The 26,338-nt window shown below is 50.6% G+C and overlaps 12 protein-coding genes across 12 annotated transcripts; 5 read left to right on the top strand and 7 right to left on the bottom strand.

Moving 5' to 3' along the window:
- Window positions 1–145: 145 nt before the first annotated feature.
- Window positions 146–1,946, bottom strand: M438DRAFT_318939 (uncharacterized protein). Its single transcript, XM_029902817.1, has 3 exons — window positions 1,771–1,946; window positions 742–1,716; window positions 146–689 (listed from the first exon to the last, which is right to left on the bottom strand). Exons 1-3 carry the CDS (start codon window positions 1,831–1,833, stop codon window positions 519–521), a joined length of 1,209 nt encoding a protein of 402 aa, XP_029760676.1. The 5' UTR covers window positions 1,834–1,946; the 3' UTR covers window positions 146–518.
- Window positions 1,899–3,956, bottom strand: M438DRAFT_318941 (cell cycle control protein). The gene is made up of 5 exons (XM_029902818.1): window positions 3,917–3,956; window positions 3,819–3,863; window positions 3,322–3,763; window positions 2,797–3,263; window positions 1,899–2,745 (listed from the first exon to the last, which is right to left on the bottom strand). The coding sequence occupies exons 1-5, from the start codon at window positions 3,927–3,929 to the stop codon at window positions 2,276–2,278; spliced, it is 1,437 nt and encodes a 478-aa protein (XP_029760677.1). The 5' UTR covers window positions 3,930–3,956; the 3' UTR covers window positions 1,899–2,275.
- Window positions 3,957–5,955: 1,999 nt separating this feature from the next.
- Window positions 5,956–6,276, bottom strand: M438DRAFT_251980 (uncharacterized protein; the record flags this gene model as incomplete). Its single annotated transcript, XM_029899656.1, has 1 exon — window positions 5,956–6,276. A coding segment is annotated over one exon (321 nt), but the record flags the coding sequence as incomplete, so codon positions are not given.
- Window positions 6,277–8,107: 1,831 nt separating this feature from the next.
- M438DRAFT_397175 (fructose-BISphosphate ALDOLASE, class II) lies at window positions 8,108–9,645 on the top strand (the record flags this gene model as incomplete). Its single annotated transcript, XM_029909296.1, has 6 exons — window positions 8,108–8,167; window positions 8,229–8,273; window positions 8,326–8,400; window positions 8,458–8,687; window positions 8,741–9,311; window positions 9,374–9,645. The coding sequence occupies 6 exons, from the start codon at window positions 8,108–8,110 to the stop codon at window positions 9,470–9,472; spliced, it is 1,080 nt and encodes a 359-aa protein (XP_029760679.1). The 3' UTR covers window positions 9,473–9,645.
- A 1,682-nt stretch (window positions 9,646–11,327) lies between these two features.
- On the bottom strand, window positions 11,328–13,286 carry M438DRAFT_335269 (uncharacterized protein; the record flags this gene model as incomplete). The annotated part of the gene is made up of 4 exons (XM_029903791.1): window positions 11,328–11,627; window positions 11,682–11,749; window positions 11,801–12,689; window positions 12,774–13,286. 4 exons carry the CDS (start codon window positions 13,284–13,286, stop codon window positions 11,328–11,330), a joined length of 1,770 nt encoding a protein of 589 aa, XP_029760680.1.
- Window positions 13,287–14,326: 1,040 nt separating this feature from the next.
- On the top strand, window positions 14,327–16,721 carry M438DRAFT_296964 (acetoacetate-CoA ligase). The gene is made up of 3 exons (XM_029901927.1): window positions 14,327–14,626; window positions 14,679–15,786; window positions 15,841–16,721. The coding sequence occupies exons 1-3, from the start codon at window positions 14,378–14,380 to the stop codon at window positions 16,551–16,553; spliced, it is 2,070 nt and encodes a 689-aa protein (XP_029760681.1). The 5' UTR covers window positions 14,327–14,377; the 3' UTR covers window positions 16,554–16,721.
- A 160-nt stretch (window positions 16,722–16,881) lies between these two features.
- Window positions 16,882–17,569, bottom strand: M438DRAFT_365394 (uncharacterized protein; the record flags this gene model as incomplete). The annotated part of the gene is made up of 2 exons (XM_029907789.1): window positions 16,882–17,288; window positions 17,378–17,569. 2 exons carry the CDS (start codon window positions 17,567–17,569, stop codon window positions 16,923–16,925), a joined length of 558 nt encoding a protein of 185 aa, XP_029760682.1. The 3' UTR covers window positions 16,882–16,922.
- A 452-nt stretch (window positions 17,570–18,021) lies between these two features.
- On the bottom strand, window positions 18,022–18,763 carry M438DRAFT_296967 (EF-hand). The gene is made up of 2 exons (XM_029901928.1): window positions 18,742–18,763; window positions 18,022–18,689 (listed from the first exon to the last, which is right to left on the bottom strand). Exons 1-2 carry the CDS (start codon window positions 18,742–18,744, stop codon window positions 18,102–18,104), a joined length of 591 nt encoding a protein of 196 aa, XP_029760683.1. The 5' UTR covers window positions 18,745–18,763; the 3' UTR covers window positions 18,022–18,101.
- Window positions 18,764–20,530: 1,767 nt separating this feature from the next.
- On the top strand, window positions 20,531–21,045 carry M438DRAFT_345620 (uncharacterized protein). The gene is made up of 2 exons (XM_029905491.1): window positions 20,531–20,602; window positions 20,657–21,045. The coding sequence occupies exons 1-2, from the start codon at window positions 20,552–20,554 to the stop codon at window positions 20,945–20,947; spliced, it is 342 nt and encodes a 113-aa protein (XP_029760684.1). The 5' UTR covers window positions 20,531–20,551; the 3' UTR covers window positions 20,948–21,045.
- A 390-nt stretch (window positions 21,046–21,435) lies between these two features.
- M438DRAFT_405712 (uncharacterized protein) lies at window positions 21,436–22,691 on the top strand. Its single transcript, XM_029909802.1, has 5 exons — window positions 21,436–21,648; window positions 21,707–21,794; window positions 21,849–22,024; window positions 22,089–22,327; window positions 22,391–22,691. The coding sequence occupies exons 1-5, from the start codon at window positions 21,444–21,446 to the stop codon at window positions 22,601–22,603; spliced, it is 921 nt and encodes a 306-aa protein (XP_029760685.1). The 5' UTR covers window positions 21,436–21,443; the 3' UTR covers window positions 22,604–22,691.
- A 224-nt stretch (window positions 22,692–22,915) lies between these two features.
- On the bottom strand, window positions 22,916–24,356 carry M438DRAFT_345622 (DUF1264-domain-containing protein). The gene is made up of 3 exons (XM_029905492.1): window positions 23,890–24,356; window positions 23,402–23,839; window positions 22,916–23,351 (listed from the first exon to the last, which is right to left on the bottom strand). Exons 1-3 carry the CDS (start codon window positions 24,089–24,091, stop codon window positions 23,266–23,268), a joined length of 726 nt encoding a protein of 241 aa, XP_029760686.1. The 5' UTR covers window positions 24,092–24,356; the 3' UTR covers window positions 22,916–23,265.
- A 287-nt stretch (window positions 24,357–24,643) lies between these two features.
- Window positions 24,644–26,134, top strand: M438DRAFT_274086 (DOT1-domain-containing protein; the record flags this gene model as incomplete). The annotated part of the gene is made up of 1 exon (XM_029900686.1): window positions 24,644–26,134. The coding sequence occupies one exon, from the start codon at window positions 24,644–24,646 to the stop codon at window positions 26,132–26,134; it is 1,491 nt and encodes a 496-aa protein (XP_029760687.1).
- Window positions 26,135–26,338: the final 204 nt, after the last annotated feature.

A 26,338-nucleotide genomic window follows, 5' to 3' on the forward strand; every position in this document is an offset into this window, starting at 1 on the left:
GAGCCTCGGGAGATTTGGACCCTGGGGAAGGAGCTCCTTGGTGATCGGCGTTTTGACAGTGGTGAACTCCGTGGTCACCCTGGTCTGACATCATTCTCTCACTCAAAAACACTTTCTCAGAACATCTTGGTGTCAAAGGATCATAGGGCAATCGAAGTATTATTTGTTTGAGCGTCATCTTCCAATATCTGCCATGCTCTCTAATGAGTGCTGCTCTATTTGAGCTAGTGGAAAAGAGTGCTGAAAACCCAGTAGACGCCTGGAAAGATCTTGTCTTCCCTCGTGTCCCCCATTCCCAGAAAAGTTAAGAATAAACGCCGTCGCTATGCATGCTTGAAGACATGATGTGTGGCCACCCGCCCCATAAAGTACATGTCTTTGCGCCCCTGATTTACACTCCGAAAATACAAGACGCCCATCCCTCATATCCATTGTGATGCTCCAAGCACCATAAAAAGAAAGGGTATCGACAAGAAAGCAAAAAGTCGAGAAATTTGAAGTGAAAGGGCCAACCTTGCTTAGAGGAAAATCTGCATCACATCGTTCTTGTGAGAGACTCGGACTGCGCAATTGTCGGCGCGGCAATTGACAAAAGGTTTCGGTAGCATCGGGTCGTCTGCTCGCCCTTTTCCTTTAGCCCCTTTGAGAACCTTTCTCTTACGATTGTTCATGCATGTGCCACAATATACCTGCATATCATGTTAGTCGTGTCCCAAGTTTGTATGAGAAGATCTGACGTACGTGACCGCATCCTTTGACGACCCAGACTTGGCGTTTTTCTTCGCTTTCTCCGACGGCTAATTCCTCTTCGCAGTTTGGACAGACAATCGTGTCTTCCTCTGTTGGATCTCTGGTAAACCCTTCTGGAGCTGGTGGGGGCGGGTCAAATTTGGGAAGAGGTAATTGAATGTCTTCATCCCCAGTTCCAACGTTGAAGGCAACAGTCTCGTAGTTCAGGAATGCCGGCATCATACCAGTAAACAGGCGAGCATCATGGCGAGGAAAGTCGTTATCTTCGGTGGCTCCAAAAATGGAAGGCATTGCACCTCTTCCACGAGCAACGGCGGCCATGGCTGCAGCTCTCAATGTCGGTAATTCATTCATCAAGTGTGCCAATCTTCCAAGTTGCGGTCTTCTTTGCGCCTCAAACGGCCGTGGTAGATTGACGCCAGTGCGTGAGCCGGCCACAATTACATCGTCTTCGTCGTCAAGGATCAAGTCTGCGACAGGTCGTCTGCGTTCGGGATGCGGATCCAGGAAAGGCGGAGGATTCGAAGGATGTTGGTCGGTGCGGGATAGAGGTCGGCTAGATACAAACTGCACTTCGGGGCTCGGAGACGTCCTTGCGTGATGAGGATGGGCTGGCCGTACGGGGCTCGTATCCGCTGACAAGTCTATGATCTCTCTTCCAAATCTCGGCAAGGCCATGGGAGCAGCGGCGAATTGTGGTTGTGGCGTAGGAGCAGTTTCGGGAAGGGCAGAATCGTCGTCGGACGTCAGGTCGATTACGTTATTGGCCGAGGTGGAAGATTGGGCAGCAGAAAGAGGACGGCGATAATCGAAGCCATCACGAGGAAAGTGGGAGCGTATCGAAGGCAGAGCGAGCAGAGGGTGCCGAGGCGGAGTGGTACGGCGTTCTGGGGAATCACTTTCTTGACGGACAAAGAGCGGCGAAGGTGATGAGCGGTGGCGTGGATCCATTTGTGTGTAGGAATGCTGCATGCATGGTTCAGTAAAGAGCGAAGAAGGTTGTCAGAGTGGGTAGCTTACCTTGTTGCTGTCGGAGCGGTCGAATTGGAAATCAAATGGGGGTCTTCTTCGGCCGCCGTCCATGCTGCGCGGTTGGCAGCGAGTGAGAGCAGAAAGAGCGAAGGTGAAAGATGCTGGCTCCACCAGTCTCTCACGGATCACTAGCAACAGCGGTAGATTCTGGAAACAAGAGTGAAAGAAATGGCGTCCAAGGTTGACGTTGATGGTCAAGTACCGCTGCTGTGGGGAAACGCTGTTCCGGTGACGATTGTCCCTGCCTTTGTTTGGCCTTTTTGCCGCCATCCAAAGCAGGCGCATGCCAATCCCCTTACAACCTTACAACACATCACTCACATGCTCTGCTGCTGACTTTCACGTCTCATCAACATTCGCTTCACCTTCCCCTTTGGCTCCACTTCAATCACAATGTATCATGTTTTGTCTGAGATTCTTTCTTTTTCCTTATTTGGATCTTACTTGCTTTTGAAACATATTGACATCGAATCTGCTTCGACTTCTTTTTTTCCTAAGAAGACAAGACACTGACGCTACCGTCTGTCGCCAGTGCGACCAGGCTCTGCGCCTTGGATCCCCATTTGACGTCCACTGCGTTCAATGCCTTTCTGAACGGCTCTGACCAGCTCTTTGCGCTCTTGGAGTAATGCTCAACTGCAACAAAGCCTTGTCCGCATGCTGCGAGGTACTGTCCAGTGTAATCCCAGCTAACTCCAGTGACGGCCGTGCCCAAGTCGATTGTCTTGATCTCTGCCATCTTGCGCAGATCCCAAACGCTGACACTGGTCTGTCCTTGCACGGCTGATGCGAGCCATGTGCCGTTCTCTGAGAATGATACTGTCTGAAGAGGTGATTGTCCGAAAGTCGAGTCGAAGTTGGCCACATTTTCGGATGTCTTGACGTCGAAAAGCTTGATGGCTCCCTTGCTGCTTCCGGCGGCGAAAAGATGTCCATCAGGGTGGAATGCGGCGGTCGTGAGTTCTAGAGCTTGTTAGCGTACGCTTCTCTGTCAAGTAAATTCGTTGAACATACCAGAATCGGTAGAGACCTGAGTAATGGGCTGGAGTGACTGCAAGTCGTAGAGAACGTAGCTCTTGTCGACACCAACCGAAGCAAGGATGTCTCCGCAAGGGTGCAGGGCAAGTGCGTTGGCGGCGCCCGCATGGCGGTCGAAGCTGGCAGCCTCGGCTCCGTTGTCAAACACCTTGACAGCACCAGTCGAGAGAGCGATCACGGGCTTGTTGCCGGACCAGACGGCATCTGTAACGGAGCCGCCACCGCACTTCAATGTCTGAATGACTTGTCCTTGTGATACCGAGTAGACACCAACCACGCCGTCGCTTCCTCCAACAAGAGCAAGGTCACCAGTTGCATCGACTGCAATCGAGCGGCCTCCAGGGTATAGTGGTTCCGAGTTCTGAGTAGACTGCATGCTCTGCAGGGAGTCGGGAGTTGCCCAGCCTTCGGGAGTCGGGCGCTTTCGTCGTGTTGATGATAGTCTGTAACCAGTGTATTAGCAATTGCGAATCGAACACGGCTGTTCCTGGACAAACGTACTCTGCCTGTGTCTGCTCGATCTTCGCGACAATGGCTTCGGGCAAGCCTTGTCCATCCACCTGCATAGCATCTCCGTTTGCGCCGTTCGAGGTCGAGGTAACGGAAATCTTGGCCAAAGCATCTCTGGCCTCATCTCTTTCTTTCTGCAGACGTGCGATAACCTTCTCGGCGGAGTCGCTGTAGTAAAGAGCGGTACTGAGCTCCTGACGGGTCTCGGCTAGCTGCTGCTTGAGCTGGTAGGTCTCGAGGATAAGGGCATCCCACTCGTTCTGGAAAGTCGAAAGAAGGGCGGGGATTGAAGTCAAGGTCGGGGGTCTAGGGCGAACGACGCGGGCCTGCTTGAGCTCGACCAAGTCCTCCACTGTGAGGTCCTCTCCAGTCACGGGATCCGTGCCATTCTCGGAAATGTATGATTCGATCAGTCGCCTCTCGAAAACGTTGCCTGAAGATGGTGTCAGTCTGGGCGCAAACTTGTCGCAAACCTCGTATCGTCATACCGCTCTTGCGCGACGCAACTGGCTGCTGGGGAGCCTCTCCAGAGACTGGTCATTTTGTCAGCAATCATCCTTGTTCTAATCCATGTACCATCACTTACTTGCACACAACATTTTGAAATGATATGGCGAGGTTTGATGCCAATTGAAATGTCCAAAAGCTCGAAGTCCAGCCCATTCGTTCTTCGGACGCGATTCGTGTTTGCTCTGTTTGACTGCCAAGCTCCGCGATCAACTCCTCTGTCTTCCTGTCCTGTTCGGAACAACATCTCGAACATCATGATCTTCTTTGACAAATCGCATCTCAAAGCACAAGGGTTTTCAAGGATCAGATCACTTCAATTGAAACATGACAATAAAACCTTTTGACACAAATCTCTCACCACTGTACACGCCTCACTTTCCATGCCAACACAGATACAACTTCGTCATTTCACAGCCGTCAAAATGCACAATAAACCGAGAGTGTCTAGAGATCCTCAGCCAGTCCGATGTTTCATCGAAGAGTCACTCCGATATCTAGATGCCGTTGTTCATCTCCAAATTCTATCGTCGCAGGCGCGAATTCTTAGAGTCTACGTTCCAGGTATCAAGAAGCCATCTCCTCAGATAAAGCACTACAAGAATCGGCTATACAAGTCCACAGGGAGATTTCGTGTAATTTCTGTGGACGCTTTGAGTTTGTGCATTTTGAAAGGTAAGATTGAGTATTCGCAGAATACATGAATATCCCTCCTCTCTATAGTGTAGGTTAGACGAGCTCGACTCCTCAACTAGCATGCATATCAATGTTGCGATCAATATACACGAAGGTGCTCGAGAATCTTTCTTACCTCGACGAGGGGTCAAGACAGAGACGCTCTCAACGGACAAGTCAGCAAGCTACACTCACTTTGCCATCATCACATCATCAATTCTCCTCATGTCGTTGGAGATCGATCTGAGTATCACTTTGCCTTGATATTGAGTTACAGGACCACGAAGCAACAAAGCCTTTGTTTTCCTGAGTAGTCACTACTCAATCACTTTACTCTCATGTATCAAGGATTTGTTTTACATTTTTTGTGATTTTTTGAATGTTATCTGAGTTGAGTGGCTGATTTAGAAGCACATCGTGTGCAGTGGCTAGCATGAAAGAAAAGAAAACTTGAAGTAAAGGGGCCAGCCTCCCTGATGCCGCTGTCATCTCTTCTGTGCTCCTAGAAGAGTCTGGAAAAGATGATTGCCTTGGTAGCTCGGGAAGAGCTCGTTATGTCGTGTGCTTGTTCGTCGTTTCTGTTTTTGTCATTCTCAATGGATCCTCGCTTCGTCTCTTCTGGCCTTGTTCCTTCGTTTCCTTGTTTGATCGTCTTGCTTGGAGAAAGTTCTTGTCTCGGTGGTTTCGACCAATCCCGATCCTGAGTGTTCGTCGGTCTTGCAGCTTTGCTTACTACGACGCCGATACATTTCAGACATCAAGAGTGAACTCCTTAAGTCCAGCGGCAAGATTGGGCATGACAGTGTAAACTTGACCTCGGGTCTTGGCTCTGATGGTCTTGTCGCCTCCTTCCAGCCAGAGACTGTCTCTTCCGTGCCAGAGATTGCCGAATTCGCATGACTCTAGAGAGGCGATTCGGAACCCGAACAGGTATATGAACACCCGTCCCCAGTGACCTAGACTGTCTGAGCTCATGACCAAGTGGACATTGTGGAAAGATATATGTTTCAATTGGCTCGCGTGCGAGAGTAACTTTGCCATGAGGGCTCCGGACACCTCACAGTCGCTCAAATGGAGTGCTAGGGCGAAGTACGTGAGCGCAGAAGATATCACTCTCTCGACGGAAGGGTTAGTCCGCGAAAGCTCAAGTCGGCGGTGGGCGTTAATGAAGGATACGCGGTTCGATGCTGCGAAGGTGGGCCCGTGTGACGACAGCTTGATGTGAAAGGCAGTACTTCCATCCGCGCGTAGGATGTGCGGATACAGGTAGTGCCATTCCCCTGAACGGTCACCCACAAGAGGGTTCTGTAGATCGGCGATGATGCTTTCAATGGGCATTTGAGCTTTCTTGGCAGCAGATATCATCTTTTCTGAGAACTTGGACATTGCAGGTCCAACGCAATATGGCCTGACTTCGAAATTGTGGGCGGTGCGTACGCGGCGAAGTCCGAGAGAGATCTTGTGTCCATAAACCTTGAGGTTTTGGAATGCTGACTCCATTTTGTCGTGGTATTTTGCTGAGTGATGTTTCCCTCCATGCCCAATGATGACAGTTCTGATGTAAGGCGCAAAGACTGGATGCTCCGTGATCTTGACCAGAGCCTTCAGTCCAGCGGGTGACAGCTCGTAGGCACGATCTTGAAAGAAGACCGTCGCAAAACGTTCAGCTGTGATGTAGTGGAAGACCTTAGCAGCCAGTCGGAGATTGGGAATGTCTGCGTCGTCGACGAAGCCAGCAATACTGCACAAGACCTCGTTAGGTAGCTCGGGGATATGCGCATTGGTAGTTGCTGCAGTACCTTCGGGTGCGGAAGATTGAGGGACTGTCGATGGAGGGTCTGCCATGTTGATGACTAAGTGTTGTGTGATGCAATGTGGAGGAAGATGTTGAGATGGATAGGATGTGGATGAAGAGGCCCAAAGAACGAAGGCGCAGGAGAGATAGATGAATGTGAGAGCTTGTGGTGAATGGTGATCTATAGGAGGTATGTGAAGGCGGTGGCGCAGATCCTCTGAGGCCGAGTGACGAGAGTTGGAAGCTTCACTTCCTGAATGAATTATAGGCTATAGCACAGTCTCCCAGAGCGAAATTGATAACTACTTAGGGGTGTAGCGATCAAGATGTCTTTGGAAGGTAGGAAGTGAAAGTGTGTTAGAAATGTGTCTGCTTGCTTGGGGCAAAGTGGGAAAATTGCCAAAGGATGATTGACATAATTGCCCAGAGAGCGAGTTGACATTGGCGAACTGAAGTCGTGGCGGTGTACGACGATACAGAAGGTGGCAGCAGGTAACTAAATAGCAACCTACTCTGAAGTTCCTGATTTAACGGTATTCCCTGGACGTGTGCGTAGCTGCAAGAAACTCGTGCCGGCTTATAGTATGGCTAACAGGATACAGAAAGTTTGTAGTTGTTAAGCACATATCCACCGATATTCGATACTTCCACGTGCTCTCTCTGGACAACCTACAACCACTTATATCATCTTGTCTTGTGATGACATGTCAGTAGGGCCTGTGAGGGAGAAGAGTTCGGTTTCGGTACGGTTTCTTTTCCGCTGTATCCACTGTACGCCCATATCTCCATCGGACATCTTGATCGAATCCTTGGAGAGAGAAAAGCTAGCAACTCAGCAGCGCAAACCCGACAGACAATCATATTTCAAGTGACTGGTCCAGCTCCAGACAGGTGACTTACCTCACTTCAAGCGAGACGATGCCCTCGATGGCTGTCTTGATTTCTGGAAAGAAAAAACAGGGGGCATATTCGAGCAATTCGTATGAATACGCCGTCCATGAGACAGAAATCTGATTAGATTCAATGTGAAGTACAAGATTGTGGACATGCCTCCAGAGCCGACTTCGCTTGAAAGAAACATCTAGCCCTGCCGTTTCACCATGATACCACGTACCCTAGCAAATGTTATAGAAGTGCTGGCGTTTTGTCTTACCATTGTGAATTTGCGAGAAAGTGGCCAGGAACAATTACTCGAGCAGAAGTGCTTCCACTGCCAGATCATGGTGGTTCAACCGTCACCTGTTGTCATGCCCTCCAACTGGCACAATCACCGGCCTCGGTGAGACTCACAGGATTTGTAGGTTTCGTGGCATGAGATGGCAATTGAACTGTTGGGAATCGGAGACCCGTGTTTCCAAGCTTGACTTGTCACGGCGTCCAAGCTTGGGCTGTTGCTGAGGGAAAGAAGCTGACCGCTTCTAGGCGTTCTCGAAGCTGGAGAGAGCTCTCAAGGCTCAGAAGACGCGCAATATTTGTATGGTCAAAACGCCCATTTCTCCGGACCTGTGGTAAGTGGCGAGAGCTCATTCGTGCGTTTTTTGTGGCCAGACGGCGCAAGGCAAGAAGTCAAGAGCAAGTCGACTCCGATTTCCTCCGTCGGCGGACCTCGGTGTTACTCCTCTGAAATGCCAAACGTGTGATGCAACCAATTATGCCCCTCGGGCCCGTGCGGACAGTATGATGCAGTGCCCCGCTAATTGAGTCCTCTTAATCTTCAACTCAACACTCCTCGCTCGACTTCCTCTCATCCTCATCTTTCTTCAATCAATCAAGAAATCAAATCATACACATCCACACAAAATGTCTGCTGCCGAAGTTCTCAAGAAGTCTGGTGTCATCTACGGAGAGGACGTCAAGACCGTAAGTTGTTTGCACAGCACAACAAGCTCGAAAGAATCTTCGCTGACATTGTGGAATACAGCTCTTCAAGTACGCCCAGGAGAAGAAGTTCGCCATCCCTGCCATTGTATGTTGGAATCAATCTTGACATGAATTGAGCTTTTCCTGACTTTTTCCAGAACTGCACTTCTTCTTCCACCGTCGTTGCCTCGCTCGAGGCTGCCCGCGACAACAAGGCTCCCATCATCCTCCAGGTAAGAATCACTGCAATTAAGTGAATTGAGAAGACGGGTGACTAACAAAGTGAATAGGTTTCCCAGGGTGGTGCTGCCTACTTCGCCGGTAAGGGTGTCGACAACAAGAACCAGGAGGCTTCCATCGCCGGTTCCATTGCTGCCGCTCACTACATCCGCGCCGTTGCCCCCGCCTACGGCATCCCCGTTGTTCTTCACACCGACCACTGCGCCAAGAAGCTCCTTCCTTGGCTCGATGGCATGATGGAGGCCGACGAGGCCTTCTTCAAGCAGAACGGCACTCCTCTGTGAGTTCCTTCCCGCGATTCACATCTCTTATCAATATCTAATATGTCATCAGCTTCTCTTCCCACATGATCGACCTGTCTGAGGAGGAGGTTGACTACAACATCCAGACCACCAAGAAGTACCTTGAGCGTGCTGCCCCCATGAAGCAGTGGCTCGAGATGGAGATCGGTATCACTGGTGGTGAGGAGGACGGTGTCAACAACGAGGATGTTGACAACAACTCCCTCTACACTCAGCCCGAGGACATCTACGAGATCTTCAAGACCCTCTCTGAGGTCTCGCCCTTCTTCTCCATCGCCGCTGGTTTCGGTAACGTCCACGGTGTCTACAAGCCTGGCAACGTCAAGCTCCAGCCCCAGCTCCTCTCCAAGCACCAGAAGTACGTCCAGGAGAAGACTGGCTCCAAGGATGAGAAGCCCGTCTTCCTCGTCTTCCACGGTGGTTCCGGCTCTTCCGTCGAGGAGTTCCAGGAGGCCATCTCCTACGGTGTCTGCAAGGTCAACCTCGACACTGACCTCCAGTACGCCTACACTGAGGGTATCCGCGACTACATGGTCGGCAAGAAGGACTACCTCAGCAGCCAGGTCGGCAACCCCGACGGTGCTGACAAGCCCAACAAGAAGGTAAGCTTCGCTTTTTTTTTCACAACTCATTCACATCGATGCTAACTCGTCGCGCCAAATAGTACTACGACCCTCGCGTGTGGGTCCGTACCGGTGAGGTGACCATGAGCAAGCGTATCGCTACCGCCCTCAAGGACTTCAACACCGCTGGCCAGCTTTAAATCATTTTTTCGGAAGAAAAATGATGGTTTACGAAAACGAACACACTCTGCACATTGGACCGTGATGGAGGTCAATCGCCTTATCATCACGTAGAACAGAATGTCGTTTAATCAAATTTACGGGTTTATGAATGCTACTCCAGGTATCTTTCCACACAAGTAGTCGTAGAAAGACAAAATTTGTTGTACATATTTGTTGTTTATCTTTGTTTCCCTCTTATGCCTTTGTTTCACTACGCCCTCTGTGTCTGTCGAACTTCGAGTCAGCACATTCCAATGTGACAACGATCGGTGATCAGAGGTTGCAAATTCATTTCTTGCTGACCAGATCGACACAACAAAAAAAACAACGGGCATGAAGTCATCTTCGGGCGGGTTTCACGATTTGCGGAGACGCGGGCCGAGAGCCAGATCATGATTCACATGGATCATGCTAAGATATCATGATGGTGCTTCGTCATGTCGAGTCGATATCATGACATCGATCATGCTGTTGAGACAATCATGTCAATGTTTCCTGCTTTCTGCTCTTCATACTGTTATGAGCTCGGTGCGTAGTCCTGTCTGCTAGAAATCCAAGTATCTCCACCACATACATGGCCTTCGGGATATCACATCAAAATGCACAGTTCTTTTTTAGATCGGAGCCATGTCCATTGAAAGTCCATGAGATCTCTACTCTCAGCGGACAAATCTCAAACTCCGAATCACATTGTGCATTTCAATAACTACGCTGAGGGCGACTCATAAGGCTAGAATAGATGACCTGTCAGATTATTCCTGTTACAAGCCTGGCAGCGTGTTCTAGGGCCGTGTTCTATAAATTCAGACATCTCCAATTCACGCATGATCTGCAAAATACACATCAAGATGCACAATGTTTTTGTGGACCAGAGCTAGGTCCAGAGAGAGTCTGAAAACCGCCGCTCTCAGTGGACCACCTTTGCATTCTCAACTGCATAGTGCATTCGGACAGCAATACAATCGATCGAATTGGGAGATTGAGATGCTGGAGGAAACGTTCGGGTGGTACATAGGTCAACAGATTCGTGTGCAAAACACTTCTTCCCTTTGTTAGGATAACAGGCCCTTGAAAAAGGCGTTCCGTATTCTGATGGAATACCGAGACACATGTGAAGCTCACTGAACACATGTCTAAATCGAGATTCCCAGCGCATTGATATATGACAATCGGATAATAATTGTCGCCAGGGTCACCCCCAAAACAGGAACTACCTTTTCTTACCAAAATTACCCGAGGCACGAAAGTCCTTTCCACATACATCCTGCATGCGAATCTCCCATGTACCTAGCCAAGCTCGCCTGGCTCGGTAGATCTCGAGACATTTTCGACATGTATGTCCTCTGAATGATCGGAATCAAAAGCAATATCATCTACATACAGCAAACACAACATTTGTCCACGCAGGAGCTAACCATCACACCAGAGCAGGATTCTCGTTTTAATTTTCCACATACTCGAGGTCTTCTTCTTGAGAGGTGCCGCATCAGCAGTTGCTCCCCTTTTCTTTTTAGCATGTGACCCTGACGAACGGCAGAAGTGGGTGGTGAATTGGGGAAGGAACGATCATCATATGGTGCTCTGTCATTTGCTAACCATGCTGACGCAAACCGATGCGTTAACATCAAACACATTACGCTCCGGTGCATGCTACGATGTTATCACAACATGCACGTTCGTGATTAGCGCAAGGACGGGGTATGGGAAGATGTTAAGAAATGCTTGATTAAGTTTCTCTTTTGAAGAGTACTAGGACTGTAGACAATGCTACGTCAATAACCTATTGTAAGTTTCGGTCTCACGCTCTCAAAACGGGATCTCGTTATGCCGCAATTAGTAGCGAGGGGGCTGGGGAGGAGCTCCGTAGCCCTGCTGCTGGCCGTAACCGCCTTGCTGGGGAGGGTAGCCGCCTTGCTGCTGAGGGGGAGCGCCATATCCACCCTGCTGAGGGGGGTAACCACCCTGCTGCTGGCCGTAACCGCCCTGCTGAGGAGGGGCGAACTGTCCCTGGCCACCGTAGCCACCTTGCTGAGGAGGGGCACCGTAGCCGGGGGCACCGCCACCCTGACGGTTGGACTTCTCGTCCTTGGTGTCGTATGAGGGGTCGATGGCACCAAGGATCAACTTGAGAATCTGTAGCAAAAACGTCAGTCATGTCACATGCTTTCACTGACTTTGCATGCTTACCCAAAGGTCGGGAGTGAGGTCGACAGGAGGGTTGGCACGTGCCATCTCAGCGGACTCGTTCTCGAAGTCTAGAAAATGTTAGTTGATAGTCCAGAGCGGAGAAGACTATGAACACATACTGGAAGTGCAGTCGACCAATTGTCCGACAACTGGATCGTCGTCGAGTTTACCGAGGAATTCGCGGGCCTTCTCGTCGTTTCCGACCTGAGCGAATTGGAAGGCAATGGCTCCAGGACCGTATTGAGAGTTCTGGGCCTCTTGAATGGCAGCACGGACGGTGTCAAAGACGGCAGTGGTGGGCTCGCCTGCAGGCTGACCGTCGGTGATGGTAATGACCAAAACAGGCTTGCGCATCTGTCTGCTACGAATAGCAGGCACGAAAATGCCGTCGATGACCTTCTTGCGGAGCTCAGTACCCATAGGGGTGAGACCGCTGAACTTGTGGCCAGCAATCAGCTGCTGGATCTGTTGCTCAGTCTTAATGTGCTCGATCATGTGCTGGGGAGGGTTGTCGTTCATGAATCGGACCGAGATGCCGTCGTCGTCGAAGAGAGTAGCGGCGGTAGCAACACGCTCAAGGATAAGCTGAAGATCCTTGATACGCTCGCCGTTCTCCTCGAACTTCATCGAGCCACTGTCGTCAATGTAGAGAACAACGTCGTACAGGGCAAGCTTGACAATGTCGTTGCCAATCTCCTTGTTGATGCGCCACTGCTGGCAAAGGCGGTCGACTTGTCCCGAGGCCTTTTGGGCGATCTGGTCGATGATAGGAGAGCCAGGAGGGTAGAAAGCCTGGAGGCGCTTCTCCTGGATAGTCTGCTGAAGCGACTGCTTATAAGCCTGGATTTCAGCAGGGCCGGCGGGCTGCGAAGGAGCACCGCCGTAGCCGCCCTGAGGAGCTCCGGGCTGCTGTCCAGGGTATCCACCTTGCTGTTGTTGGGGAGGGTAGCCGCCCTGTTGCTGGGGAGGTGCGCCATATCCACCTTGCTGTTGTTGAGGAGGCTGGCCCTGTGGAAAGAACTTGTTAGTAAACTGTGCTGAATAGCGTGCAAAAAATCAAGGAAAACATGATGTCGCAAAGATGTCACGAACATATCCAGGAGGTCCGCTGCCATATTGTTGTTGCGATCCATAAGCTGGCTGGCTCTGACCAAAAGGAGGTTGAGATTGGCCATATTGGGATTGACTCGCGCCGTAGGAGGGCTGGTTCTGGCCATATGACGGAGGCTGGCTCTGACCAAATGGAGTCTGGCTCTGACCGTAAGGCGCAGAGGGTTGTGAAGGATATCCTTGATTCTGACCGTACTGGGTCTGACCATATTGCGGCTGTTGTCCTGGAGGCGGAGGTGGAGGGGGTCTATTGTAGCCTTGAGAAGGCGCTGGGCTATATGGTTGCTGGGGCTGGGAGGACTGAGGATATTGAGAAGGCGGGTAGGGTGGCGGTTGAGATTGGCCATAGGGAGCAGGAGAAGAATAGGCGGCGGTGTTCTGCTGACCTTGTTGGGGAGGTTGCGACTGGAAGGGCGAGTTGGCAAAAGGTCGTTGCGGTGGAGGCGGGGCAGAGCCGTAGCCCGAGGCGCCAGGGTATGCTTGGTAGCCCGACATGTTTCCAGAGTCGAAGAATAAGATGGACCAAAGATGCGACAAAAAGATCAAGAGAGGCAAGGAAACGGACAAACACTCACTTGAGGTTGGTAGGCTTGGTACTGCGCTTGGCCGGGCTGGTTTTCAGGTGTCAACGTCAGCCGACTGATCCGTCGTCATCAAAGCTTGGTGGGGCAGCTTCGTGTCCACTGTCCAGGGAGAACTCACATAGCCACCTGGCTTCGGTGCGCCTTGCTGCTGCTGTTGCTGGTATGAAGCTGGAGGCGGTGCTCCACCGTATGCTCCGCCAGGGGGAGCGCCGCCCTGAGCTGCTGCGAGCTTGCTTGCCAAACTGCAATCGAAACATATCAGCTTTCTGTTATGTCCATGACGTGCCTTGTAATATCCGCGGGGTACGCGTCGCCTGTGTAGCTCTGCTAGGCATCTTACTCACCCCATGTTGATGTTGAGATATAGGAGCTCTGTGGTGGTTTGCGGAAGAGAAAGAGAGAGAGTCGATTGGAAAGGTTGTGTACGTGAGCCAAGTTAAGAGAGAAGTGACGAGGGGTGCTTTGATTTAATGTCAGGTATTCGCCAAGCCTCATGTGGCAGTGACAGCTCAGCCACAACAGCCTTCGTCAAATCATCTTCACTTCGGCGCCTGTCTTTACATTTCATGGCGCTTGCGAGCCACCCACGGAAGGATCAAGATCGTATCGATTGCACCTCAATGTCTTGAAAGTCTTTGGTACTGTACGTGTACCGAGAAAGCCCATCAATGTAGAGGGCGTTTCCGTTGTCGAGAGCCTATCACTTCTGATGCTAGTCCCCATCACTGGCATGCACACTCTACTCCATAGGACCTGTAGCAATAGGTTACAGTACTCTTATAGCTAAAGTAGTCACTTGTCTATTCTCCGGATCACATCGATAGTTAGACGGACTCCGGTGCGGATCTCATCACCGCAGCATCCGACTTTCGGCTCCAACCTTACCCCGCGTCGGGAAGGTTGGAGAGCAACCGGTGATATACTTGTCCAATCGCAACACTTCCACTAACTTTTTGTGCCTTTGCTATTTTGTTTATTAACCGACCAATTGCGAACCAAATCATGCCTCACGCCAACGGTACACACGACTCGTATGACACCAATGGTCAGGGCCTTGGAGCCGAGCTATGGAGACATTCATCGCCAGAGTCTACTCAGATGTGGACGTTTTTACAGACAGTGAACAAGGCAAAGAACATTCAATTGAAGAACTACGACGATCTCTACAACTGGAGCATAGATCAGACTGCAGACTTTTGGGAGGCTGTATGGCAGTTCACAGGCATCAAAGCCTCAGCCTCATATGATGAAGTAGGTCATCTAAACCAACGACAGAAAAGGAGTATTTATTAATATCAACCAGGTCTTACCCAAAGATGCACCTATGTTCCCAAGACCATCATTCTTTCGTGGAGCCAAGCTGAACTTTGCCGAGAACCTACTCTTTCCACCTCAAGCACCCAGCCCGGATAGTCCAGCCATCATTGCCGCCACTGAAACTGGTCGGGAGACAGTGACATGGGCCGAACTGCGCGAAAAGGTGCGTGTCTGTCAATCTGGCATGCTTGCTCTCAACGTCAAGGCCGGAGACAGAGTGGCAGGCTATGTCGCGAACCACACCAACGCTCTGGTAGCCATGCTAGCTGCTACATCGCTGGGTGCTATCTGGACAGCCATCAGCCCGGACACTGGAGTTACTGCAGTCTTGGATCGTCTCACCCAGATTGAACCTGTCATTTTGTTTGCAGATAACGCCAGCTTGTATAATGGCAAGACTCATCCAACCATGCCAAAGGTGCAGGAGATCGGATCATCGCTACCGAGCCTAAAAGCACTCGTCATCTTTCCAACAGTTCCTTCTGTATCGGCAGAAATTGATGTGCCTTCTTTGGCAGGCATTGTGGTCTCATATGACAGCTTCGTCAAGAAGGAAGCCGCTCCGAAAGAAACCATCTTCACTCAATTACACCCTGATCACCCCGTCTACATTCTCTACAGTTCTGGCACTACCGGCGCACCGAAATGTATTGTTCATGGAGCTATCGGAACACTACTCCAACACAAGAAGGAACACATCTTACATTGTGACATTCAACCAGGAGACAAGTTGTTCTACTTCACAACATGCACATGGATGATGTGGCATTGGCTGGTTTCAGGTCTCGCAAGTGGTGCAACCTTGGTACTATACGATGGCTCACCTTTCAGATATGTTTCCGACGGCAAATCTGTTCCCGATGATCTGGCCATGGCAAGACTGATCGATGAATTGAGCATCACACACTTCGGCACATCAGCCAAATATCTCTCAGTACTGGAACAGAAGTCTGTCATGCCAAAGGAACAGGGCGTCTCATTGAAAACACTCAAAGCAATCTACAGCACTGGATCTCCTCTCGCACCATCAACCTTCCAATACGTCTACCAAGCTTTCGGTTCTGTGAACCTGGGAAGCATCACGGGTGGCACAGGTAAGCATGGTCTATCTACCACAGATATTACCCGAAGCTAACATATCAATCCAGACATCATCTCCCTCTTTGGCGCCCCCTGTCCCCTCACACCCGTCTACACCGGCGAAATCCAAGTCCTAGGCCTCGGCATGGCCGTCCGCGCGTGGGACTACCTCGGCGCCGACGTAACAACCACAGGCTCCGCCGGCGACCTCGTCTGCACAAAACCCTTCCCCTGCCAACCAGTCCAATTCTGGGGTCCCACCGGCGAATCAAAATACCAATCTTCTTACTTTGAGACCTTCCCCGGCGTCTGGCACCATGGCGATTTCATTCGCTTCAACCCCAAAACTGGAGGGTTGTACATGCTTGGTCGCAGTGATGGTATCCTGAAGCCCTCGGGTGTGAGATTTGGCAGTGCGGAGATTTACAACATCTTGCTCAAGCATTTCCCTGACACAGTGGAAGATGCTCTCTGCATTGGTCGTCGCCGCGAAACCGATGACGATGAGACAGTGGTTCTCTTCCTCAAGATGAAGGAAGGCGAGAAATTCAACACCGACTTGGTCAAGAGCATTCAGAAAGTCATCAGGGGTGAACTCAGTGCTCGTCATGTTCCTGGCATCGTGGACGAGACACCAGAGATCCCGGTCACTACTAATGGCAAGAAGATTGAGGCTGCGGTCAAGCAGATTCTGTGTGGGATGAATGTGAAGACGTCGGCTTCGGTAGCTAATGCTGGGTGCCTGGATTGGTACAGGGAGTGGGCAAACTCGCATAATTAGATGTTAGCAGGAGATTAATCAGAGCTGATAGATAGGCAGTCTACTAATTCTGAAGCACTAAGAGATACAAGAAACCAAGGAATGCTTTCATATATAATACTAAGATTCCTTGTCCAAGTTGCATGAGACCAGCACGTTGTGTGAGTACGTGAGACAGAAGAAGATGTCAAGCACATATCTCCAACCCATACTGTACCAAACTCCACCACCAGATATCTTTTTTACATAGATAACGCAGCATATGTGCAGGATAAGGCTCATAAACCTCCATGATACCCAGAATCCCAGGCGATTTGCTGCGGTGATCAAACTTGACAAAGTAAGCGTATCGAGCAGCCAAGTGGAGATGATACGGCAGTTCGTGGCTCCTCAAGACTCGTCCTCGTCCTGCTGCATTCGATGCATCATGCGTGCAGAAAAGGGCTCGTATGTTTCGAGTAGCTTCATGACATCGCAGTCCTTCTTGAACCTCCACAGATTGCTGGTGGTACAAAAGTCGACAACCCCATGCAACAGCATACGATCGATACCCTTCGAATCTCTGTATAGCTCCAGAAGCTGTTTGATGACTTCACCGACTTCCGCTCCTGCAGCAGGATACATCGAGTGGCAATTCGGCCTTTGCTTGATCATGCGAGCGCTCAAACTGTCGACGAAATATTTAGTGATCGCCATTCCCAGAGACTTGATCTGGTATTCGTTGGCGATCAGGAACACCTTGATGGCGAATTCTGTCTTTTGTGCAAATGTGCGTTGCGCTACTTCTTAGGATCCAGATGCCCGGCCCAAGAGTATCCGTACATCCATCTAAGCATGGCATGTACCACCTCAGGTTCGTGGGCGCTGACGTCGATAGAATCGACACTTTGATCCTGGAGCAGTGCCTGAAGTTTTCGTGAGGCACCCATCAAGATGACTTTGTGTGCAGGAACTTTCTTATCGCCAAAAGAGATGACAACATCGGAGAGGAGCTCGCTCTTGTAGAGTCTGCGAAAGCCCAAATATTGTACAGACATCGTAAGCGCCATAGAAGAAAGATCGGGGATCGGAGGATGTATCCGATCGTAGTTGCTGGGAGGAATTTTCTTTGGGCATGAGTTGTGATGTATCGCCTAGGGATTTTGTAGTAGCGCGATCATCTTCGTCTTGGCTTTGAGGCTGATTGAGATGCTGCACGCTGAAATGTTCGTCTTGACGCGATCGTCCAGGCTGCAGGATCTCAAGCGCGTGCAGTAATCGCTTGCAAGGTCAAGTCCGCCAAGAAGACGAATGTGGACTCCAGATAGACCACGTGCGTGCCGTACGAGACGACTGTTGGGCGTCAAGCATTCATACCTGACTACATTCATCCATCTGATGAGTATCAACAACGCGGAGAGGCGACCGAAAAGATGGTCCAGAGAGTATTGCAAAGGTAGGTTATGTTGAAGCAATGAAACAAAGTGCATACCGAAAGACTCCTGCTGAACATGGGGTATTTGGCGACAAAAAGCGCATAGAAAAGCAAACCGAACCATCCCTAGTCGTTGTGTGTAGATGATGAGTAGTTTAACCGAGAACACCAGCTCTTCTCATGACGCCTTCGAAGTCCTCTCTGCCTACAACAGGACCACCTCCACTGGTGGCTTCCTTGATCATATCTCTTAGCATCTTGTCCGGAACGTCTTCTCTCAGCTCGCGTGCTACACGTCTCAGATGAGCCAGGGTGATGAAGTCGCCCTCTCCGCGTGTGAAAAGTGTGAAGGCAGCATCGACTTCTTCGTTCTGTTGCTCGGGATCATTGTGTTTGGCATGAAGCTTGAGTGCAGCCACAGCGATAAAGTATGCGTACGTGACAAAGCCACTCTCTTCTGGGTCTACGGCTTCGAGGATCTCTGACAGCTCTGCGGACGAGGTGGGTGGGGTATTGAGGGCGATGAGGCAGCGTCGCACATCTTCTGTCCGCAAGACTCCTTCCTTCTCATCCGAGTAGTCTGGGTTGTCCGTCACGGCGAATAACGCAAAGGCTTCGAGGATCTCGTTTTCTTGGTCGGCGGTGATGTCGTTCTCTTTTGCCAATTTAGAGGCGCGTTTCTTTGGTGCTGTCGCCGCCGCCGTTGCTGCTTTGCCGGCTGCTGCTTTGCTACGTTTGGGAGGCTGGACTGTATGTTAGACCTGACACGTTGCCATGTATGAATTGAAAACTCACCATGATTGAAATGGCCACCTTCTGCGGCGCAATCTCAAAGAAGGTCGAAGTGGTCGAGGGCAGACGCGATTGATCGATGATGTCGACTTTGCTTTGTTTGTCGAGCACATGGACTGTGCGCTGCCCTGTTGATCAAAACCGCAGCTTCTGCCGAAACTTTTCACCTCCTTCCACAACAATCTCTAATTGTAGACAAAGGGCAACACACTCTGTCAAAGCGACGCTACGAGACCAATCATGTCTAATCAGCTGCTTTACATCGAGGGTTGCCTGCAGGCCAAGTAGTTTTCTCCTTTCTTCCCTCCTCCCCCCCAAACACATCAAGCTGTTTCATATGCTAGAGCCCGCCATCTCCAACAAACCAGGATGAAGCGAGTGTGGACAAAGCAGCAAGATTAAACACCCCTCGGGAACGACCCTTCAATCTAAACCGAGGTCTTCGTCATTCGTCGTACGCAGTCGTGGATCACCCACGTCTGGGTTTGGATGATGAAGCGGACATCTCATATCTACCAAATATCCTTCTTGAATCCAATGCAATCAATCTCATCGTACCTCGCACTGGTATCCCAGACTATAATTTACGTGTGACTATGCTGATCGGTAGTAGTAATCATACCGATTAGGATGTCAGTCTTCAGTGTGCTTAGTAATTAGACCTGAAAGTGTATATTCCTTTGGATGGTCAGAAAACACACAATGGGTGTGATGGACCTACACCTTCTCTCCGGAGAATCGTACTGGCAATTACAGAGTTTGGTCTCTTTTTACGGATTGATTCCATGGATGCTGCGCGAGGAAGGTGTTCGAAATTGACCCCAACCAAGGATCCTGCCACAAACGACAGAAACCATAGTCCAGGCTCCCAAACTCCCGCTCCCGGACAATTCAGGACGATCAATTCCGACAAACGCAATGCACAAACAGCACCAAACGACCTAGAAACTCTTGATTATGAACCCGACTTCCCCTTCATCTTGATTTGTTCTTGAGTGAATTCTTGATCGCACATCACGACCTACAATGACAAAACACAGCATGTATGATGGACCATTCACCGGCGGCAAGGATGAAGACCGGGTTGCTCAAGACATCGTCGAGAAGGAAGCATGGCTCAGATCTTTCGGCATGGCGCCCTATACATCTCCAAGCGACTACAACACCTCTAAGGTCAACAAGAAGAGAGCCGAATCTCTCAAGAAGACGAACAGTCTGTTTGCTAGCCCACCAGCAGCCAGGATTGTACTGATAGAAGACGCAGCCCAAACCCTTCCAGCCTGCGAAAAGGTACCTGGTGTGCTGTCTGCCGGATTTAAACAGCACCTTGAGGGTCTCAAGCAGTGGGTACTGATTTACCGCTTCCTTCGACCCTGCTAACACAATGTCCCAGAGAGTGCCTGACTTCAGTCAACTGGAGTGGTGCTTGCTCTCAAGTCTCTCATGCTATCAAGCAGCATACTATCGACAAGGTTGTCATCCTCGGCTCGGCCAGCATCTTCAGCCACACGGGCGAGTATGTCTTCTGGCAACATGAGATGGGCTTCGTGCTCGCCATCTTCGAGCTAGGTGAGTTCAATCGCTCGGGGATCCGTCTCAGCAACAACCAAGACACTGACGAGAGGTAGCCAAACAGCAAGCCCAGAGCAAGAAGACTCGTACACCCAAGCTTTACTTCCAAGACCCCAGCTTCTGTGCCGCCGACCATCGCTTGCTGCAAGACCTTGGTGGTCAAGTGATTCAAGACCCAGAGGCATTTATGCGTTACATTGACGAGAAAACCCTGGTGTTTGCCAAATGCCCGCCTCTGACCATGTACTTTCAAGACCTCCTCCAGACCCGGCCTGCCGTCTGTATCTCAACAGTAAGCCCTGACATCCGTTCCTCAACTCAGACACGAGCCTGACAGAATCCACAGGACCTCAAGCAAACCATCGATGGTGCACTATATCTCCAATCCAAGTACAGCGACTTCCCACCCAACTTCGACGTCCGTGGTACCGCCGAATCATTCATGATTGGTAGACAGAAGGCCGAACTCCATCAGGCCATGCATCATCTGTATCCTTCCATCCCTGATCGTGGACTAGACAACTTTCTCGTCAACATGTGGGTGTACTGGCAGGGTGAAAAGGTGGATGCCACGCGCGAGGCAAAGAAGGTGGGAAAGCTCGGAAACAAGGCGAAGAAGTGGCTGGAATCTTTGTGAAGGGAGACGATGGTACACCCTTTGCTTGCAAATCATTGGGTCGGGTTGGTGGAGTGAATACTTTCCATGTCTCGATAATGCATTGAACATGTCGTCCGTCTTATCATCCTTGCTTGCGACCATGTCTCGAACCATTGGAAGCTGCCTTGATCACACGCTTGCACTCTGTGCTGACTGTGGTGTAGAAGAAGTCTCAAATGTCAATCGCTATCTAGGCTTCGTGTCATAGATAGTCATCCCTCGAAGTGCTGTTCTGGATAGGAAAATAGGCAACAGCCCAACACCACTTCTTGCCATTCTTTGTCGTCTGCGACCAGTAATCTATGTCAAACATGGTGTACAAACAACAAGTATCTGAAGTGATTTTATTCGAGACATCATTCTGTTCACTTCCCGCATGTCAGAAACCCTTGACACTTTTGACATTCGTAGCTGCTGGGCGTAACATAAGCCGGCTTTCATCATCACAACAACGCACAAACTATACACTTCCATCATGAGCTCCAACAGCGACAGTGCTAGCAGTAGTGGCAGCGATAGCAGCAGCAGCGGTAATAGTAGCGACGCCGCATGGGACCTTCTACTCCACTCAATCGCCGAAAGGGAGACATGGCTCAAATCATACGGTATGATGCCTTACACGCACATGCTGGAGAACAATGAGTACGACACCGAGAAGTTCGATGCCTACAAGGCCATTGGTAGGCTCCCATTCCATCTAAACTCAGTTGTTCTGATCAATGCTAACACATCACACAGAGGAAGAGGGAAAGCAGTTTCCCGTTTGTAAGGAAACACCTGGTGTCCTTTCCGACGAATTCAAGCAGCATCTTGAGCAGCGCAAGGAGTAAGTTCGATCTGATACTATGAGTTTCTTAGCTGACCATGCTCTCCTTTCCAGATACTGCCTCGACTTGATGGCCAAGAGCGGAGCGCGCGCGCAGATCCTTTGTGTACTGCAGACTCAATGCATTGAAAAGGTCGTCGTCCTTGCCCTGGGCAGCATCTTCGACTGCGACATCAACAACACCATCTGGGAACACGAACTCGGCTTGATCCTGGCCATCTTCCACCTCGGTAAGGTGTTCCAGTGCTTCCCCATTCGAAGATACAGATAACTGACGAGAAAATGTGAAAACAGTCAAACGACACGCACAGCGCAACAAGACTCCCAACCCCAAACTCATCTTCCAGGACCCGATATTCTGCACCGCCGACGACCGTCTCCTGACCGATCTGGGAGGAGAAGTGGTGCAGAGCCCTGAAGCCTTCACCATCAAACACACCGGCGACAAGACCTTTGTGGTTGCTCTCAACGCACCTCATGTCATCGCCTATTATGGCATCTACCCAAGCTCTCCTGCAATGTGCCTGATCAACGTAAGTCGTCTCCAGCCAAACAGACCTCAGCGAACTTGACACTAATAAAATTGCTCTGCTTAGAAGATTGAAAAGTCGATTGAAGGGGCTCTGGAGTGTAAAGGCCATGCCGGTGGAATCAGAGACAGCACAGACGTCCTTGGTGTTGTGAAAGCCTTCATGGAGGGCAGGGAGAGTGTGGACATGCACGAAGTCGTGCTTCCCATATGTCCCTGTGTGCCATCGTGCAAGCCATCCGACGTTTTCGAGAACATGGCCTTGTATTGGAAGAAGTAGATGGGATCGCTACAGCAAGGACATATCAATGATTTGAATTGACGATCGAAGTAATATCAATTTCGTCTTGTCAAAACAGCAAACTCCTACCAAAACATGCCTGATTTTGTTCCAAAAGCCTGTGACTGCTCCGCTCCTATCACGCTTGAGCCATGTAGAGCGGACTATCAAAAGGCAGAAAGTGGTTCAGGTTGGTTACGACTCACAAGTTAAATCAAGCACAATGGTGAGTACGACCAACGCAATGATGTACATACACGAGGACAGGAAATCTAGGAAACCAAGATCTCCGTGCACAGATTGAGAGTCGAGGCAGCTATCAAAAGGCAGGATGGGTTTGGCAATCACATACGTGTTCACTGAGAGCGGATAACCTCTTGTGCTCTCTCGAGATGGTACCTACATGGAAAATCGTCTCGTGATTCGATGGCATCTTACAAAGACACCTCGGTCGGCTGAGAGCTCGGTTTGGTGATGAATGAACTGCTTCGACTTCGACGTCCGCCCCGACCAACGAGGAAAGAACCACGACTATACATTAGGTCAACGGCGGACAGATCCAGGAGATCGCAGTTTCAATGAAGTCAAGGAGTTCCTGCACAGAGAGGGAAGGGAATGATTATTTCGTGATATTCATTAAAAGTGTGTCATGCAGACAGCAGTTAGGCAGCGCTGTGACTGTCCTGCTTGACGGAAGGGTGTGCCTGTTGTTTGCCGTCAGAAGTTCCGTGCCATGCAGCATCAGCGTCTTAAATAATGTCAGTTCTGTCTGTGAAATTGGTGCCGAAGAATACTAACCTGGGTGGATGGTGGGCTCCTTGATGTACTCGCGAACCTCACGCTTGTGACGGTGGTCTTCGCCAAACCTTCTGTCTCTGTCTCCGACCTTCTCATCAAAGTCGAACTGGTTATAGTCGGTGTAGCTGGTCATGAGCTGAGGCTCGCCCAGAGGAAGCTTGTGACCCTTGTCTGTCTGCCACAAGTGGAAGATCTTGCCGTACAGTGTGACAACGTCTTCCATCTCTTTGTTCTCTGCAACCTCCCAGACAGCTGCAGGAATACCAGTGGGGCGGGGCATAAGGAGCATGCCAGACTTGACTTCGAAGACGTGCGAGTGCCAGTATTTGTGCTCTTCGTGCTCAAGAGTTTCGTAGAGACGGGCGCTGATCATGTACTCGATGCCGATGAGACGGGCGTTTGGTTCTGGCGAGTCGTAGAGGAGGCATTGTCGCACCTCTGGAAGTCGGGTTAGTGAGCTGGCAGACAAGACGGCGGAGGCATGGTACCATCGTTCAAGTGAGCACAGTAGTGGTTGGTCTCGACACAACGAGTAAGATCATTGGCGTAGGCGTGGAAAGCATTCAGATGGGCGCAGATACGCTTTGGTGGGGCGAAGTTCTGTGTTGCGCCAGCTCCAGTCTCGAGGACCTTGTTTGTGAGCGACTCGGGCTGGCCTTTGGTCTCGTTGGTGGTCGGAATGTTGTCCATGGTCGTTGACGAAGGCAGGGTTCTTTCAAGATGTTTGTTCGAGGGATGGAAAGAGGACGAACAGGAATACTTATATCGAGGAAGGAGCTACGTGCTGTCGAGCGCACGATGACGTTTGTCAAGTTTACAAAAGACGCCGACTTCCCTCAGTCAGGAAGGAAGTCGCCGACATGCTAATCAGAGACCGAGGTGAAGCAAACAGGTTCGAAGCCGAGGGCATGGGTGGCCAATCTCGAAGCATCTGGCAAGAGGCATCTGATGGCATGCGGGAAAGAGCAAACAATGTTTACCTTAGCTATGGAAGGAGAGGAGGTTGCCAAGAGCTGTAAGCACTTTAGGCATTTACGGGGAGCGTGCACGCGACCTGATCCGAGCCGCGTCGTTTCGTATTCGTTTGCCATCCAATTCTTTGTTTCCGTGACCTGTGTCAACCTTGTATCTCGTACTCTCCCACCACCAATTGCTCTGTCGACAGCCACATTCTTACGCCCCGCGCTCGCTGCATCTCTTCCATCTCCTCCCCCTCCACCCCGACTCTCTTGACCGCCCAGCATGAATTTCTTCGGCACTGCAGGCCCGAAGAACAAGCCTGTCATCAAAACCGTTACCGTCTCTGTACCCGTCAAGAGGATCGTGAAACCTGCTGCTGCCCCGTCACGGCCTTCACCACTTCCGAAGCGTCCTTCGCAACAGTCGACGACAAGAGATAGGCTATCAGCACCGAAAGAGCCCAAAGACAGGGTCAGGAGGGTCGTCAAGCGCAAGGCATCGACACCCACACAAGTCTTCAGCGACGATGACGACGATAGCGGCCTGGAAAGTAGTGCTTCCTCGGTCGATGCAAGGAAGCGCATCAAGTCGCGTGCCACCTCCGAGGACCCCAATCGCAAGCTCGAGGACTCCAGACTGCGCAAGGATGAAGGCCGCTTCGACTATGTCTCTGGCGCTTCTCTGGTCGCTGGAGATCTAGCCAAGTCGTACAAGCCCGTCTTTCCTGGAAGCACTCCGACCGCAGTCAAACTGCAATATCCTGGTTTATGCATACCTGAAAAATTCACTCTGGTCAAGAACGGTGTACAGCAAGACTACCAACCCCTGGATGACATCAGAGAGACAATCAAGTACATCTGCCAGAATTACTTCCCCGAAAACCTCGCCCAAAAACATCTTGATGATGAACATGGTTTCGAACGCCGCCTGCTCCGCGCAGCAAGCAAGGGTTCCAAGGAAGACTACGTTAGCACCATACAAGACTTCAACACGATGCTTGTAAAGGCGAAAAGAGACGGAACAATCAGCAATGAGCTGTCCACAAAGCATAGTTTGACTCTCGAATGGATTCAGCGCATTCTTGATCAAATCTACACTCGTACAGTCTCGCCTCAAGTCGACAGTCTCAAGGCCTATCAAAACGGCACCGACAACGTCTATGGCGAATTGTTACCACCGCTCGTCTCGGAAATGCTCAACATGGCCGAACTCAAATCCGACCACGTATTTGTTGATCTGGGTTCTGGCGTCGGCAATGTCTGTCTACAGGCTGCTCTCGAGACTGGCTGCGAGAGCTGGGGTTGCGAAGTCATGGACAACCCATGCAAGCTTGCTGACCTACAAGCCAAAGAGTTCCCTGCTCGCGCGCGCATGTGGGGCCTTTCTGTAGGCAAGGTACACCTGCTTAAGGGCGACTTTCTTGCAAACCAGAAGATTGGCGAAGTCCTCAAGCGCGCCGACGTTGTCCTCGTCAACAATCAAGCTTTTAGCCCAGATCTCAACAGCAAGATTATGGATCGCTTCCTGGACCTCAAGGATGGATGCCGCATCATCAGTCTCAAACCATTCAAGCAAGAAGGCTACGAAATCAGTGATCGTAACCAACACGACCCTCGACATCTACTCGTAGACGAACGTAAACTGCCATTTTACTCCAAGTGTGTAAGCTGGACCGATGCGCCTGGCGAATATCACATTGTACGCAAGTCACCCGAGCGTCTGAAGCAATTCATCGAACAGACACAAGGGGCCCTACGACCTCGAAGGAGCTAAGACTCCATTGAAAAAGCAAGAAAGAAAAAAGTTTCCTTCGCACCCTCATGGCGTTCCAAAGCATAAGAGATACCCCCCTTTTCGGACCTTCTGATTTATTTGTTTTCCCCCCGGTTTCGGTGTGTTGAATGTTGTCTGATTTAGGAGAGCGCTTTCTTGGATCATAGACCAAGTACTTGCTAGCATTGTCTGTCTTTACCTGTA

Source organism: Aureobasidium pullulans, assembly GCF_000721785.1.
Source record: "Aureobasidium pullulans EXF-150 unplaced genomic scaffold scaffold_9, whole genome shotgun sequence".
Classification (NCBI taxonomy): domain Eukaryota; kingdom Fungi; phylum Ascomycota; class Dothideomycetes; order Dothideales; family Saccotheciaceae; genus Aureobasidium; species Aureobasidium pullulans.